The sequence below is a fragment of the Pagrus major genome, chromosome 1 (genome assembly GCF_040436345.1).
Source record: "Pagrus major chromosome 1, Pma_NU_1.0".
Lineage (NCBI taxonomy): Eukaryota > Metazoa > Chordata > Actinopteri > Spariformes > Sparidae > Pagrus > Pagrus major.
Window position 1 is genome coordinate 13,180,964 of NC_133215.1, and position 15,066 is coordinate 13,196,029.

General features: G+C 41.2%; 1 protein-coding gene across 6 annotated transcripts in view; it reads left to right on the forward strand.

Moving 5' to 3' along the window:
• The window catches only part of inpp4b (inositol polyphosphate-4-phosphatase type II B), a 253,045-nt gene that overhangs the window by 147,730 nt on the left and 90,249 nt on the right, over positions 1-15,066 (forward strand). For 5 of the 6 annotated variants that reach the window (XM_073469338.1, XM_073469339.1, XM_073469340.1 and 2 more), the window contains one exon: positions 8,032-8,111. In XM_073469338.1, coding sequence (XP_073325439.1) covers positions 8,032-8,111 — 80 coding nt within the window. Of the gene's footprint in view, positions 1-3,272; positions 3,649-8,031; positions 8,112-15,066 lie in introns of those variants that run through there. The other variant, XM_073469342.1, reaches the window with a different exon arrangement.

Here is a 15,066-nt window from a genome sequence, read left to right on the forward strand (position 1 = left end):
TAGCAAATGCATTAAGTATTGACAAAACTGCACCATTGTAGCAACAATTTCAGCTTCACTCAGATATTAAAATATTGATTTAGTTCGTAATCATAATGCACAGTAATGTATCCCTTGTTGTTGTTGCTTCTCATCTTTAATTCAGTTTAGATATGGATTTTTTTCTTAAAGCCTTCATGTGTTCTCACGGTATTTTACACTTGTCTGACTCCAAAGTGAGATAAGAATTATCACTGAATTATGTGAGCACAGAAGTTAAGTCATGGAAAGCTATGCCAATTAAGAGCTCACTTCCAAGATTTTACACTCAATAATCTTACTGGAGTTGAAAAAGATTAAAGTTTAGCTTTCATTTGATCAAAACTAGACCCAGAAGGCATTCATCTCTCCCGTTTCGGTTTCATGTTTGCACGAGTCATACCTTTTGTTTTACAGTAGGTGCGCTTGGTGCCTTTGATACATTTCAAAAGTTATTCAAAAAGCAGGCAAAAATAGTACAAGCGATTAATAAGGCATGCAAAGGCAACAAAAACACTGGAACACATCAAAGTATTTTGTATCTGAGTACAAATCAGTATTATTACACTCAGATAAGCCTGCCTCACATTACTTAAAGTGCACACACATTGCCTTAGGATCAGCATGAGTAACAAAACAAGAAGTACACAGCATCTGGAGCCTGCTATGATTTCCCAGACAGGTCAGACTATATTAAAACAATCCCTTAGGAGCTGATTATATCCAACAGATCTCTGTATCAAAACTCAGATGCAGAGCAGTCCATATTGGAGTGTAAGACAACACTCATTGTTTCAGTACCATGTTTTGGAGGAGACTTTTTGAAGATATGAAACACTTTCAGACTAATCCAGTTGTGAAAACAAAGATAGGGATGGTCCAACGAGAAGAGAATTCTCATTCTTGAAACCTCTTTCTCTTACAGTGAATCATGAAAGACTTCCATTCAAACAGGGGGGGCTTCCTGAAAACTTTGGGCTGACTAACTCTAAAAGCCTCACTATAAATAGACTTAAAGAAACATGCTAGCCTAGCAACAATAAGGCTAAAAACAACCCATAATGCAAGACTGTTATGTAACACCACCTGCACTTCCTCAAGCATAATTTCAAGAAAAATATACTTTCATATATCCATGTTGATACGGTAAAATTCTTTGTCTTTGTACAAGTGAGAGACAATGTCAGCGTTGGTTGATTGTCCCTTTCATGCAAACTGTTGGTAATGCAATGAAGAAATAGATGGGGAAGGGCAAAAGGGGGTGAGCTCAGGTCTGGCTGCATCTCTGTCTGCAGAACTTCCTTTTTTTCTTTTTAGCAGATCAGAAGCAGGGGAATGAGGTCAAGGTAGAGAACCATGAAAAGAATAAGTCAGGGAAGAATGAGAGGACAATGTCGAGGGTAGGCAGCTAAAAATGAGAACCCACCCGGGGAAAACACAGCCGCCTGTTTCTGTCCATGCTTGTCTGAGTTTGGAGGTGACTGGTCGTCTAAGATCCCTTGTCGCTGTCTGCACGAAAACGTCAGCTGCCACTGGCATTTGTTCAATGATCTTTACATGGGCTAACACATCCACTGCCTTCAGATTCATACGAGGTCCATGAATAATGTGTGTGTGCATGTGCAGTGGCGATAGTGTTCAACTGGCTGTGAGTGCTGGTTAAAAAAAAAAAAAAAATGCTAAAAAGCAGGAATTAACAAGTACTTAGGCTTATTCTCTTTGCACATTTTCACTGTGGTAGGTAGCTTGTGCTCCTCTCGCTGAAGACCAATCCCTGCCTGTCTAACTTTGCTTTTCAGGAACTCACAGTTTGAATGCTCTAAAATGTGTCAAACATTTTGAACTTCAAAGTGAGGCATTAAAACATATAATAACAAATGCCAGTTTCAGTGTGCTTGATTCATATTTTGAATGAGCTTTGATCTAGGATTTTCCATACACATCTGTTCCTGTAAGATTCATACTATTGTATTGTAGTCATTGGTTAAGAGTGGGAGAGCACACAAAATAAGGCAGCAAAACACATCAACGACAAATGGATTCGGCAACAGCACAGGTGCACATAAATACTGTTGCGTACTCAGAAAAAGTAATTTGTTAGCAAACTAAGAAGCATCTTAGGTAATCTTTGGCAGGTATGAGTCTGATTCTGGCTTCCACTTGGCACCCAGGTCATCAATCCTCATGGTAATGAAGGCAAGCGAGAACACTTTATATCCAGTGTTTCCACCCACACTCCTTAATTCCACCCCCCACCCCCATATTAAGAAAACAGGCTGACGACTCATCACCATGACCTCCAGTGCTCATGGCGTGTGTTTGTATATTACAGTTTGTGTGTTAGATGTATGGGTGGCTGTGCGCGTCCATGTGTGTTCACTTGTTTGTGTGCAGCGTGTCTCATTGTGTTTGCTTGTCTACCTGCTTGGGGTGATAAGGGGCCGGTGTGGAGTGTGTCCTTTGTTCTGCCAGAATTACTCATCCCCACTGTGTCAACAAGGGTAAATTAAACCCTGCTTAATCCAAGGTTTGAGCCCGGATAGTTAAAACCTAAGCTCAGTGTCACTGGTGTTGCTGTGTGGGTTTGTTCGTCAGTGTCCTCAAGTCTCAAGATGGATTGCTGCGTTCTTTTCCCCGCGTCTTTCTGAGGTAGCTGCATGTGTTGGTAAATATTTGAGTTCGTTAAAATGCGCAAAGTGCGTCTCAACAAGCCTCTCGTGTGATCCTCAAGCATGTCAGTATGTGTTTTGAAGTGTTTATCTGTATGCTAACACACTCCTACATATATATACATTGCACCATGTGGTTGGATTACATGTTAATTCAAGTAGCCATAACAAGTGTTTCTTTTCCTGTTGGCCATCTGAGTCACAGGCTGCAACCGAAGTGTGACACACAAGTCTGTCTCTGTTTCTCTCCGTCTTCCTCCCTCCCTCCCACCCTCCCTCCCTCTCTCCCTCTCTCCCTCCCTCTCTCTCACCCTCCCTCCCTCTCTCTGTCTCTCTCTTTCTCTGTATTCTTTTATATCTCTCTCCCCTTTCTGTGTTGGTATCTTGGTTCTTCACCCATTAATTGTTTGCCTTCCTTCCTTTCTGTCTTTTCCTCTTCTGTGTTGTTCCACCCTCCTCCTCCCTCTTCCCCCTCTCCACCTCGACTGCTTGTATTTGTCGACTCCCTCCCCTCTTGTGACTCTCTCTCTCTCTCTCTCTTTCTCTCTCTCTCCCTCGCTGGTCTCGCTTACTGTCAAGCCAGCCACAGCAGCAACAGCGGTAGCGCCAGTAGCTCACTCTAGCCAGTTTTCAGTCACAGCAGAGGCTGCAGTGTGTCTGTCTACATGTTTGTGTGTTTCATGTGTTTGCGTGTTTACAGTGTACATGTATGTGTGAGCCAGTGAGCCCGCTGCTCTCTGAAACACGTTTATATTGCATACTTGGAGTTACTCTAACTGAGGACTGGAGGAAGACATGAAGGGAGAACGACCTGGAGCTCATTAAGAGGAAGAAAGAAGACAGTCTCTCTTTTCTTTATTTCAGTCTCTCTCTCTTTCTGTCCGCCTCTCCTCATTTCTCTCCTCTCACTGTCTTGCTGGCTAACTCGCTTGCTGCTACAAGGATTGTGTGCAGCAGAACTGTAAGTGGACTTCCTTGTGTGTGTGTGTTGTTGCATACAGTATGTGTGATCTCAGCCTGTGTGTCAGTTTTAACTTACTGTGTCCATATTTTGTGCCCGAGTGCACACATCTGCATGTTAGAATAAATGGCATGTCAAGACATCTCTAAAGACTTAATTAGGCCAATTTGTGAAGCCCTATTTGCAGCGAAGGAGCAGTGTATTCATGTAGACACTACTGACCTCCATGGTATAAATCTGTTCATATTCATAAATGTTTGCCAGATGCGTATTATTCAGCGAGTGCCAAAACTGTCACTGCTGCCATTTGTATAAAATGTCATTTGTTGGCATAGCATGTGAATGAAGGTCCTCTCCTCCAGGTATTCTCTGCAGTCTGTGTATGTGTGTGTGTGTGAGTGAGTGAGAGACAGGTCAGGAGAGAGGGAATGATTGAGAGAGAGTTAGTGTGTGTCTATGTGTGTGTGTGTGTGTGTCACTCTGTCACTCAGGGCGTGGAGAAAATCAATAGATCTACAGCTTGAGTTGGACCGTTTACCTCTGCCAAGTGATGGGCAGACGCTGTGGCCTTCAGAGGTCCACAGACAACTGCTCGGGATTGCCTGTAGATGTATGTCAGCTCTTGGTGCTCCTGCACAGGTGTCTTTCATTTTTTGTCTATGATTGATCTTTTGTGTGTCTGTTTTCAAGAACACTCGCGTTCGGTCAGCAATGTGTATTTATTTCTTGAGCTCCTGTAAAATGTCTCTCCGGGAAGAAACTGTCACTTTTTTTGAAAGCTAACGAAAGAGATCATAGATCAAAAGTTTCTCGCTTTGCTTGCAACCGCCGTGGCCAATAGGACCAGTTAAGAGAACGAGCAATAGCAGGCGAAAAGATGGATAGAAAAAAGAGAGAGCCGAAGCATGTAAGGAGGGAACGGAGCGGGACCATCATAATCAATCCTCCATGATCCTGGAAGAGCATCATTTGTCTTCTTTTCTCACTCCACTCCTCCTCTTGCCCCCATCTTTCTCTCATTTTCTATGGTGCAGCCACTTTGATCTCGCATAAGAAGACGGTCTCCAGAGCTTCATTACTTTTAAAGCCTTCATCGTGAGGGGCCATAAAAAGATGCTAAGGAATGGATTTCTAAGACCATTTACCAGACGTTCTGTACCGGCTTGCGAGTAATGGCTACATAGGGATATAATGTTCCTCCGCGGTGTGTAATGGCCTTCTGTGCCTGGTGCTCTGGCTTATCAGGGCAAACTGGGACTGGCTATGATACGTCAGTGCTGAAGAATATGACGTTGTGCATATTAAGTGGTGCCTACTGGGATCCTGGCTCTGTTTAATTCATAAGGACATGTAACCATGCTGCATGAAACTTGTAACTGAATGTGATGCTTGAGTTACATTTAAGTAGCTTCTCAAATCTTTCACTGTGTTTCAATATGATGTTTTTTTTTCATAGCACTGTTGACTGACCTTGTGTTATAGTCACTTCCTCTTCCTCTCTGTGTGCACACGCATGCGTGTGTGTCTCTGTTTGCCTACTTTTGAGCAGGCCCAAGCGGGGGAATGTGTTTGAGGCTGTGTTTTGTAGTAAGCATGTGGGGATTCGTATGGGGTGGCAGGAAAACGCTCGGGGAGGAAATGATTGAGAGAAAAGGTCAGTGGACAGGATGCCCTTTTTTCTAAAATCTGATACAGGCGACTGCAGAGAGAGACCAAAAGAAAAGGGAGAGAAAGAGCAAAGCAGTGGTAGGAAGAGGGAGGAACCTAGATTAGAGGTAAAAATACAGCCAAACAATAAAAGAAAACAGAACATAGCTGAAGAAAAACAGCATGCTAGTAGAACTAACTCAAAATATCATATTTTCAGCCAGAAACCAAACTCTAATGTGACTCCTGTTGACTTTATGATGGGGAATTCAACAGTCATGTGGCCCTTTACCACAGTTGCCGTGTGACCCATAACTATATGACACTGGTACATGTCCTGTGTGAAGGTTTTTACAGTTCTTCACAGAAGAGATGCATCCCACCCTTGCTTTTCTGCCCACGACTTGTTTTGTAGGAATTTTTAACTGTATTTTAGAGTTTCTTAAAGAGGTCATATAATGCAAATTTTCAGGCTCATACTTTTATTTGGGGGTCCTAGTAGAATAGGTTTACATAATTTAATTTTGAAAAACACAACATTATTGTTCACATCAACAGAGCTCAAACACCCTCCTGCTTCTCTGAAATCACCGGTGTGGAAATAATTTGCGTTCCTGCTGAGTTATGTCAACAACGTTCGTGTTGTCGACAACAAAACCACATTTTGTAAGCCATGCTATGCGCGTGTAGCATGCATGTCCACAGGCAACACAAAGAAGTAGACTTAACTGAGAAAACTTCAGCATTAACAAAGGCAACTCTTCCGTCCTCACTTAGAGCTAAACTTCAAAATTTTAATATCAATATCAATCAATAACTAGCGCTATAGGGGTTTTTGTAGCATTGGGAAATTGAAAATCCAGTCCTTCAAACTCGCCCCATCTATGAAGCTCACAAAAGTGAAAATTTGGCAGAAGTGCTGAGGGAAGTAGTAGGAGATTGTTATTGTTACTTAATTAAATATAAATTTGACAATAAGGCGTGTGTGTGGTACATTGCAAACAAAAAAGGAGGTTATATCACTCGTGACACCATGTAGACCATCTTTTGAAAAAAATTAAAAGAGTTATGGCATAAAGCCAATGATCCTACACTAGACTAGTCTAGTCTAAAAATGGCATTGCCATCTGTGCTAAAAGAAGAAAACAAAAAAAAATAGAATCGAATCGAATTGAGGATTTGGAGAATCGTGACACCCCGAATAAAAATATATATTTATATAACGCCTGTATGACACATTTAAGTTACGGAAGTAAAGGCTCGACTCCCAGTCGAGCCTCGGCGTTTCCGGCAGTGCAGGAGCAGTGTTTTCTGTGGGAGAGAGCTGTTACGTCCCAATCTGGGTCCTGTTGACTGGTGGATGCCAATCTGGGCAGACCGACGAGGGAGCATGTGATGCACATGTAGTGCTATTGGCTGCTGTGAATGGCAGTCTATTTACGTGACAAGTCCATCCAAAGCTGCCTGTTTTGTTTTGATAATCAAATAATCGCAATTTGTCATATTTGTTGTATGCTGAATATCTTTTGGATTGGAATGATAATCTGATAAAACAAGGACTTTTTAGACACCATGTGGGTTTCTGCCTAATTGTAAAGGTTATTTCATCGACAAAACTTGGGATTGGTGAATTGAGAAAATGGTCAGCAGAGTAATCAGTAATGAAAAATAATCATTACCTGAGCTAGTCATGACTGGGGTGTATCGGATCAGTGCATCCCATTTTCACAGGCTGACTTAATTTGCGCTCGTTTCTCTATCAGATGAAGAAAAAAGTCTATTGAGTGTCTGGAAGCTTTCTGGTGTTTGCTTACAATACCTGGATCTCATTTGCATTCATTACAAAAACGGACACAATCCTGTTTTCATCTTCTGAGATATAGCCTTTGACATCTATCTAAAGTAAGACTGGGGCAAGACACAAATTGTCTTGTTTTGTATTATCACTTCACTGAAGAACCATCACTTGCACCAATATAAAAGCTTAGAAATAAAAAAAAAAACACTTAAGTTTGCTGGTTGAAAGGACTAGAAATGACACTGTAGAAACTCAGAGTGAAATGTGAACAGGCTGCAAATACTTTAATTAAGATGTTTTTTCCTCAGTATGATAAAGTATGTGGAATCACCTCTTGTACCTGTTGTTAATTATCTGTTTTAGCTTTGTGTGGAGCAGCCCATGTCCTTGGCAGGGTCTTAGCCCTCCCCTCCTGCAGCAGGAACAAGCATGTCGATGGTGTTACTTGCAGGTGCAGGACTTTTCTGCGTGTGTGTGTGTGGATGTGCCTGCATCTTGGCATGCCCATAAGAGAGCGTGCATGTGCGTGTGCGTGTGTGTGTGTGTGTGTGTGTTTTCTACAAATGTGGATCATCTCTCTTCGTTATTGATGAGCTCGTCCCCTACCTCACTCTCCATGACCCAGTTCTTGTGCGCTGACACCCCCTGTTCACATCATGCCTGCAGCAAACACATGTTGTCAGAGCTGTGAGAAAGGGGAGACAGAGGGTAAAAGAGAGACAGAAAAGGAGAGTTGATTGTACTTGTATGTCACCGTGCCTCGTGTCAACAAGATCACACATTTCACAAATATGAAATTAGAAGGATCCCTTCTGTAATTCAAATAATAAACTTGAGAGTACCAGTACATTTAAAAACTGAATTATATACATGACAGGTAAAAGAGAGCTACTTTGCCCGTTGTTAACCACCTCTGTTTTTTCTGTCTGGGTCTACAGAGCACCTTCCTGGGTAGTGCCACATTTTCAGTAGGCGATCTGCTGAGGGCTAAAGATGAACGACTGACCTTGAGTATCAGGTAAGTGCATGTTTCTGTCATACCCTGTTCATTGCTTCCTGCGTCCCTCCAGGCTAAATAAAACTTAAGAGTCTGAACATTAGGCCTCTTCACACAAGAACTGACAGACCAACTTAAACATCAAACTAAAACGAGTTAGGGAAAGAAACCTTCCCACAGATGTTGCAGCAGCAGCTCCAGGAACATTGCAGTAGCTGCCAGGGTTGTTTGCTTGAGAGATGTTGTGCAAGCGTGTGGGAATACAGTACTCTGATCTGCTTTTTTGTTGTTTTTGTTGTTTTTGTGTTAAACGGGGGTGGGAATAAGTGTATTTTCTGGTCAAATGAACAGAATGAAAAGGAATACCTGTGACTTGTTTAAAAGGTGGGCCAAAAATACAGTATTTTATTTTTTAAAGACGTTGTTACATATTTTATAGATATATTATGTACTGGTTCAGCCAAATCAAGCATTTTTTAAAATGGTGTAGGCATGCTGGGTAAAGGTCAAGAGCATGAATATGTCCTCTCCTTTTAGTCATTCAACATAGAAAAAAATTGTATATCTTAGAGCACTACATTCCTTAAAGAAAGGACTATAAGGATATAATCAGTAAACTGCCACAAAGAGGATTGGTTGTTTGCCTTTTGGAGGATCGGTCTCACACATCAGATAAGCTGTGCTCCTGAACATGATTAATGGTGTGTCCATCTCATGAGGTGCTTGACGTGATTGCAAAGAAGTACGATGGCACGGAGGCTTGACCAGCATAAAATGGTATTTTGCTGGTAGGTTTAGTTGTGTACACATAGCCGGAGAGTGGTTTTGGAGGAAGGATTAATTGTCAAAATGATGACAAGTGCAATTGATACATTGATTGATTGAAAAGTGTGTTTGATAATAATTGTAATACTTTGCCTCATTTAGAGAAGAGGAAACAGCGCTGATCTGTTCTGTTAATTGGGCTAATAGTGTAGGTTTAGGCAGGAGTGTTAAGTCATTAGTGCCACTCAGATCAGGTGATCATCAACTACACACCTACCCAGAATATTCACACACTTGACTCTGCTTAAAATAACCAATTTAAAGCAACAACTTAGTGTTTTTCTTCACTCATCTAATTGCTTCTGCTGAATATTTTCCCCAGGTTGAGTAGCCACTGCATTGGAAACACACCACCAACCACACCACCAAACCCATATGCCATTGGGTTTAACATGTGGCCCAATACTTCCTGAAAATCTTGATTGTTTTTTCTGACCTCCAGTGGTTTACCTCTTCAACTTGCTGCAGTGATGTGCAGGTGTACTACAGGACCCGTGACATCACTGTTGGATGTGGTTGCTTGTGCAGCAGATCAGACTTCTCTCACCCACCAAAGTTCTTCGTTTATGTAAGCTCTGGTCAGAGGAGACACAGACTTGAATGTGTCAACCACAGAGGGTAGTGAAACATTGCTTTTCTTTTGTTGTTAAGTTACTCCATAAGCTAGTGCTAATTACTACTGCTGCTGTTCACTGGCTGGCTGCGGCCACTGCATTTGAAGCTGATTCATTAAGTGTTTCTCAATAAAGTGTGTTGTAACATACAGTATGTTTCATCATAGTATGTTGACATCAGTGGCAAAAATTTGGGAGGACAAGAGGAAAACCAACCCGCCGTGTCATATTATTTTACACTAGTGGCTAGAACAATTATTCTGTAAATGATTCAAAGTTTTGGTCATGTTTTGTTACTATTTTAATCCCCTTTGCCTCTCAAGAGTAGATGAGGAGCAACCTCCTCTGCCGCAATGAACCAGCTTCCTCTGGTTGACATGCATGGAATACAGAGATAACAATATATAAGCCCTATGTCTCGGCTCCATTGACAGAAATCCTGGATTTTCTTAAATACTTGAAGCCCAGAAGGATAGTTTTGTCCCAGGCAGAGTCATCACACATGGCGTGCTTGACTGAGGAATTGTATTGCAGATGCTACAAGGAGAAACGTTAAGGTCCGATGGGCTACCATGGTGACCAGGGACATGGTTCCATAAAAGTTGTGAATAATGGTCCCACACTAGAGGATAATTTGGCAGATTTTGGGTCTTAGGTGTTCCCAATTCTGGGCTGGTCTGAGCAGAGTATCAGCCCAAATGAGCCTGTAGTGTGAGAGGTTTACGAACATAATCTGGATTTTACCAACTGGATCGGGGGAAGTCAGTCACAGTTCAGGGTGCTGAGCAGTCAGTCTATATAATGACATCATTATAAATGGTGCACGGCATTCTTGTTTTTGTATTGATTATTAATCTTTTTATAAATTTGGCATATGTTATACATTGAATTGTTTCCCTCATTGTACAAAGGGCATCATGTCCCAGTGATGTACGTGTTTTTTTGCATATAGGGCAAGAAAGTGAGATGTCATCAAAAGAGGTCACTCAAGATGCATGTTGAAACGCCTATTGCCAGGTGTGAACTGACAAAATCTCCACTTGGGACTGGCAGCCTTGCAGTTTATAAAGCAGTGCAGTTTGGATACAGATGTTTCATAGAGGAGACGAGTGTATGCAACTCAGATCTGCCTGTATGTCACTGATAACAGAGATTCCGGTCTTCAGTAGAGTTGGATGATAAAACGCAGAATTGAGAGAAACTTTAGTCTTCATGACCAAAGAGAGATTTATATCCTGTGGACACTTCTGTTCCTATTCTCAAGCTCTCTGTTTTGGGCTCGTCTACATGAGCGCTCTCTCAGTCTCTCTGCTGCGAGTCTGCATCACACCTTATGAGGCTATCAATTGATGGTTTTTATAACGTGTCATTTTAGGAGGTGCTGCAGCACCTTCAGCACCCCTAGTTCTCAACATCCATGTCACAAATCTTGTAAAGGAACAGGAATTGAATATTGACCAGAAACCTGCAAAAGCCAGTGTGAGCGAGCTGACTTGGAACTGTCATCAACCAGATGTTGTATAGGACAGAAACATGGCTGCGAACAGCACAAAAAGGAGACTTTGTCTCCTGAGTCAGATGGACAGTAGAAAAGGAAGACAAGCTTGTGGAATTGTTTTTGTTTTGCAGTGAAAAAACAAGTGCAACCAGCTAAAGTAAGCTGTCCACCTCCATGTATGTTTTTATTCTGAAGTCACATTTGATCATGCAGGTTTCTGTAAGATCCCAAGTAGCTTGAATTGTTACTCTGAAATCATCTAGTATAAACATGTAGTGTGGAGTTCTGCATCTTAACTGACTGGTCTGATATGTTCTTTCTTACAATGACAGTATTAAAATCTTTTAATCTGCTATTTTGTCTGTGTTGACAGACAAAAAATCAGTTACCATATGAAAATCCTCTAGAGGGCAACAGACAGAACTGTTGAATGCAAGCATTTGGTATTATGTGTGTGTGTGTGTGTGTGTGTGTGTGTGTGTGTGTGTGTGTGTGTGTGTCTGACAGTACCGACATGTTTATCTGGTCTTGCTTTGGACAGTAGCTCCTGTCAGAATAAAAGTAGATATGCACAATGTCCTGTTGTTTTCATGCAATTACTGCGTGTGATCCAGTGTTAGGGATGCTTTTCCCCCCACCTGTAAACTGTAAAGATGAAAGTGTCTCTGTCTCATCTATTTGTATTATCAAAACTAAATTTCCTTTTTCCTTCACACTCATAGTTGTGTGTGAAAATATGCCCCTTTGGCGATCCTCTTTCCTTCTTTCCTTTTTCTTCCCTCTTTTGTTATGCTTTTCATTTCCTGTAGGTGAGCCAGGTCACTGGGTATAATTGTATCTTGCACGATTGACTGTATGAGCCTCAGCGAGAATAGAGATTACCCCCCTCTGTGTGTTTGTACATTTGTGTATGTGCATGCACACATTCAAGCAGGTGCTCGTCTTGTCTTTTTCCTCCTCTGTAGTCACACTGCACTGTTGTGTTTCTGGTCCCTTTTGTTGTTGGGTAGTGTATTTTTTATTCCTGAGGATAACATGAAGTCCTCCCATGATACTTACAATGCTGCCACAAGGCTTTTTAATAACAGGGAGAAAAAACAGTTTTCTAAAATATCAACAGTTTGCCTCAGCTTGCAGAGGTTGCTCTTACTGTGCTTGCTGTCTTCATCACCATTACTGTACTGTAGCTCTCACCACCTACACATACTAAATACAACACGTTCAGCTACATTCTTTAGGGCAGTGATTCCAAGTGTGGGGGTCTCAGGATTAATCAGAAGGGTCGCGAAATGATAAGTAGGAAAGCAAAACATTTTGCCATATAAATCATATTGATTTTTTTCAGAACTTCACCTCAGGCGTTTTAATTATTTCAATAAAACAAAACCAAACGATGAGCAGATCCAAGTAGACATTCCTTCTTTTTGAGGGGTCATAATCGAAAAAATTGTGAGAGCTCTTGCTTTAGGGCGTATTTAAATGATTACACAAAATTAGGAAAGCCACTTGGTTTTTAAGTAAAATGAGTACACCAAAAATAAATGATTGTATTACTTTGTAGAACAATGACCTGATGCTGTTTAACAACAAAATATTATTCAAGCATGTGAGTTTAAAGGATCACAGGGAGGAACCTGTACTGTGCTAAAAACTGACAGCTACCATATTTAAAATCTTCTCTACACTAACATACACACATAGTTGTAATGGCCTGAAGATCTGTTGCTGGTGTGGTGTTGGAGCTTGAATGTGTTACTCTGCACAGTCAGTGATGCATGTGTAACACATACAGACACACAGAGGAAACTGTCTGGGTTCGATAGGCTGTTTGCTTGTTGGTTCATCCAGTGAGAAAACATTTCAAAGATGAGCAGCTTTTCATGAGCATGTATGATTCATTCTGGGCTTCTTGACCTGTGGATGAGCCTATGATTCACAGTTCAAATTAGTTCTGCTGGCCAAGCAGCTCGGATGCTGCAGCACTGACATGGGCAGGAGTGCAATTCATTCTGCCAGTTAAGGAACAGACGCTTCATTTTAATACAATGCTCTAATCCCCACTCGCTTAGTTGTTGCAGAAAGTCTGTTAATTTGAGCTCAGTTGAGGGAAAGTGGGACTACTTTATCTCCACGAGGCATGGTTGATTCCCTTCAGTGGATCTCAAAGCCAATATGACTTTTAGCAACTTCTCTTCATAAACTCTAGATTGACATTGGTGCTGAGCATATGTAGAGAGGAAATTGGTATTTGACCAGCACCAGTATGTGTATGTGACTATTGCTTTTCCTTTGGCCCTTTAGTAAAGTTCACTCAGCTACAGGGCTGTCCACCTCAAAGCTCATCCCTTATTCACAAGAATTCTCTTTGTATTTCAGCTCCTCTCTCAGGTCTCAGGCTCAGATTTCATGTGCGGCTGGTTGGGATGTTTGTCACGGATTGTTTTTGTTTCCTGTAAGGCACGACCAGTTTGATTTGGGTCACTTTTTTTTTGAAGGGTTCCTGACAGTGTCGCAATGAATGAATGGGAGTAGAGGATTCAAGGACTCAGCCCTTGTGCAGATTCTCCTCTTTTGTAGGCACCAGAAGCCATTGAAGTGGTGATGAGTAAACTTTACCTCTCTGCAGCTAACACACTACCAAAAAGCTCACCAGGTGCTCACACTTACCAGCATACAAAAAGAAGTAGCTGTATGAAACACAGACATAAACTCAACACAGCCAAAAAAAGGGGCTAGTTGGAGAATGGAGAGTTGTTTCTTTGAAGTCTGGACCTTTATTAATCAAAGAGCAGACATCTGATTTAAAGAGAATTATTGATGCTTTGTTTGAACAGCACACAAAGTCAGCTCAAGTTTGCTAGACAAAAAATACATGTTGAATGTCTTATTTAAAGGCTGCAGTCTTTTTGAATTTGTTAGTAAAGATGGGAGTTAATTTAAACAAAATTGAAAGCTGGAGGCTGAAGATAAGAAATCCATCACTTCTTGTGTGAAATCATCTGTGTGCTGAACAGAGGATAAATACTCAATACTGAAGTCATCTAAAAGGAAATTAGTTTCAACAAAGGTGGCTTAATATACTAAATCTTTTTGCAGGTGTTTATACATGGCTGCATGGTTTTATGTGTAAGCATTTGTTTATTGAAGGTAAACTTGCATCAGAGCAGTGTGTCTGCAGTGTTCTCCTGCCTCGGGTTATGCCTCCACCAACTCAAATATAATCACCTCCCAGCAGAGTGCTTTCTGTAACTTGGATGTAACATTAGAGCAACATTATGCCCCACTTTTTAGAATGTATATGTCTATTTCTGTTCATGCTTGGGAATTTTCTGTAATATGTGTACAGTGGACAGTCATTAGCAGTATAAACTGATTTTTGGCCACTTTGGGGCTGCAGAACAAGCCGTAAACACAACGTTGCCTTATCAACATATACAGGTAGGCGAACAATGTTAGCAAACAGTTGCTTATTGACACATCCCGACTGCAATGAAATTCATTCAGAGTCATGTTTTTATCCACCTGATAAATGTCCAATATTTACTCTCTTTTTTGGGCTTTTTTGGGCTCCACCAATTCCTGAGGGAAGTATCTCGTTCTTCTGAGACCGAAGGAGAGCAATTAGACTAAATTGCAAAAACCGAAATAATGAGCTGTAAGATGCTAAAATGCTCAGACGAAAAAGGAAGTGATATTATCTGTCAGGCTCAAGCAATCCATTTTCATATTACTTATAATTTTAGCCTTAAAGAGACAGGCACTAAAAGGGAGTGTGGGTGAATAGAGGGTGAACAGAGATGCTGTAACATAAGCCAGTATCAGAAAAATGTTGTTGTTTTTTTAGACACCCAAAATAAAACTATGACCCTGAAAATAAGCGTGGTATTGGACCTTTAGTAATGAAATACATACTCTCTGTATGTGCACTCACCATTAACCTTCCTCCACACTGTTTGCTGTCACAATATAGGACTCTGAACACTGACCTCCATGCTGCTTTTGCCCTGGTACCTGCAATGAGCTTGTAGTAAATCTCTCT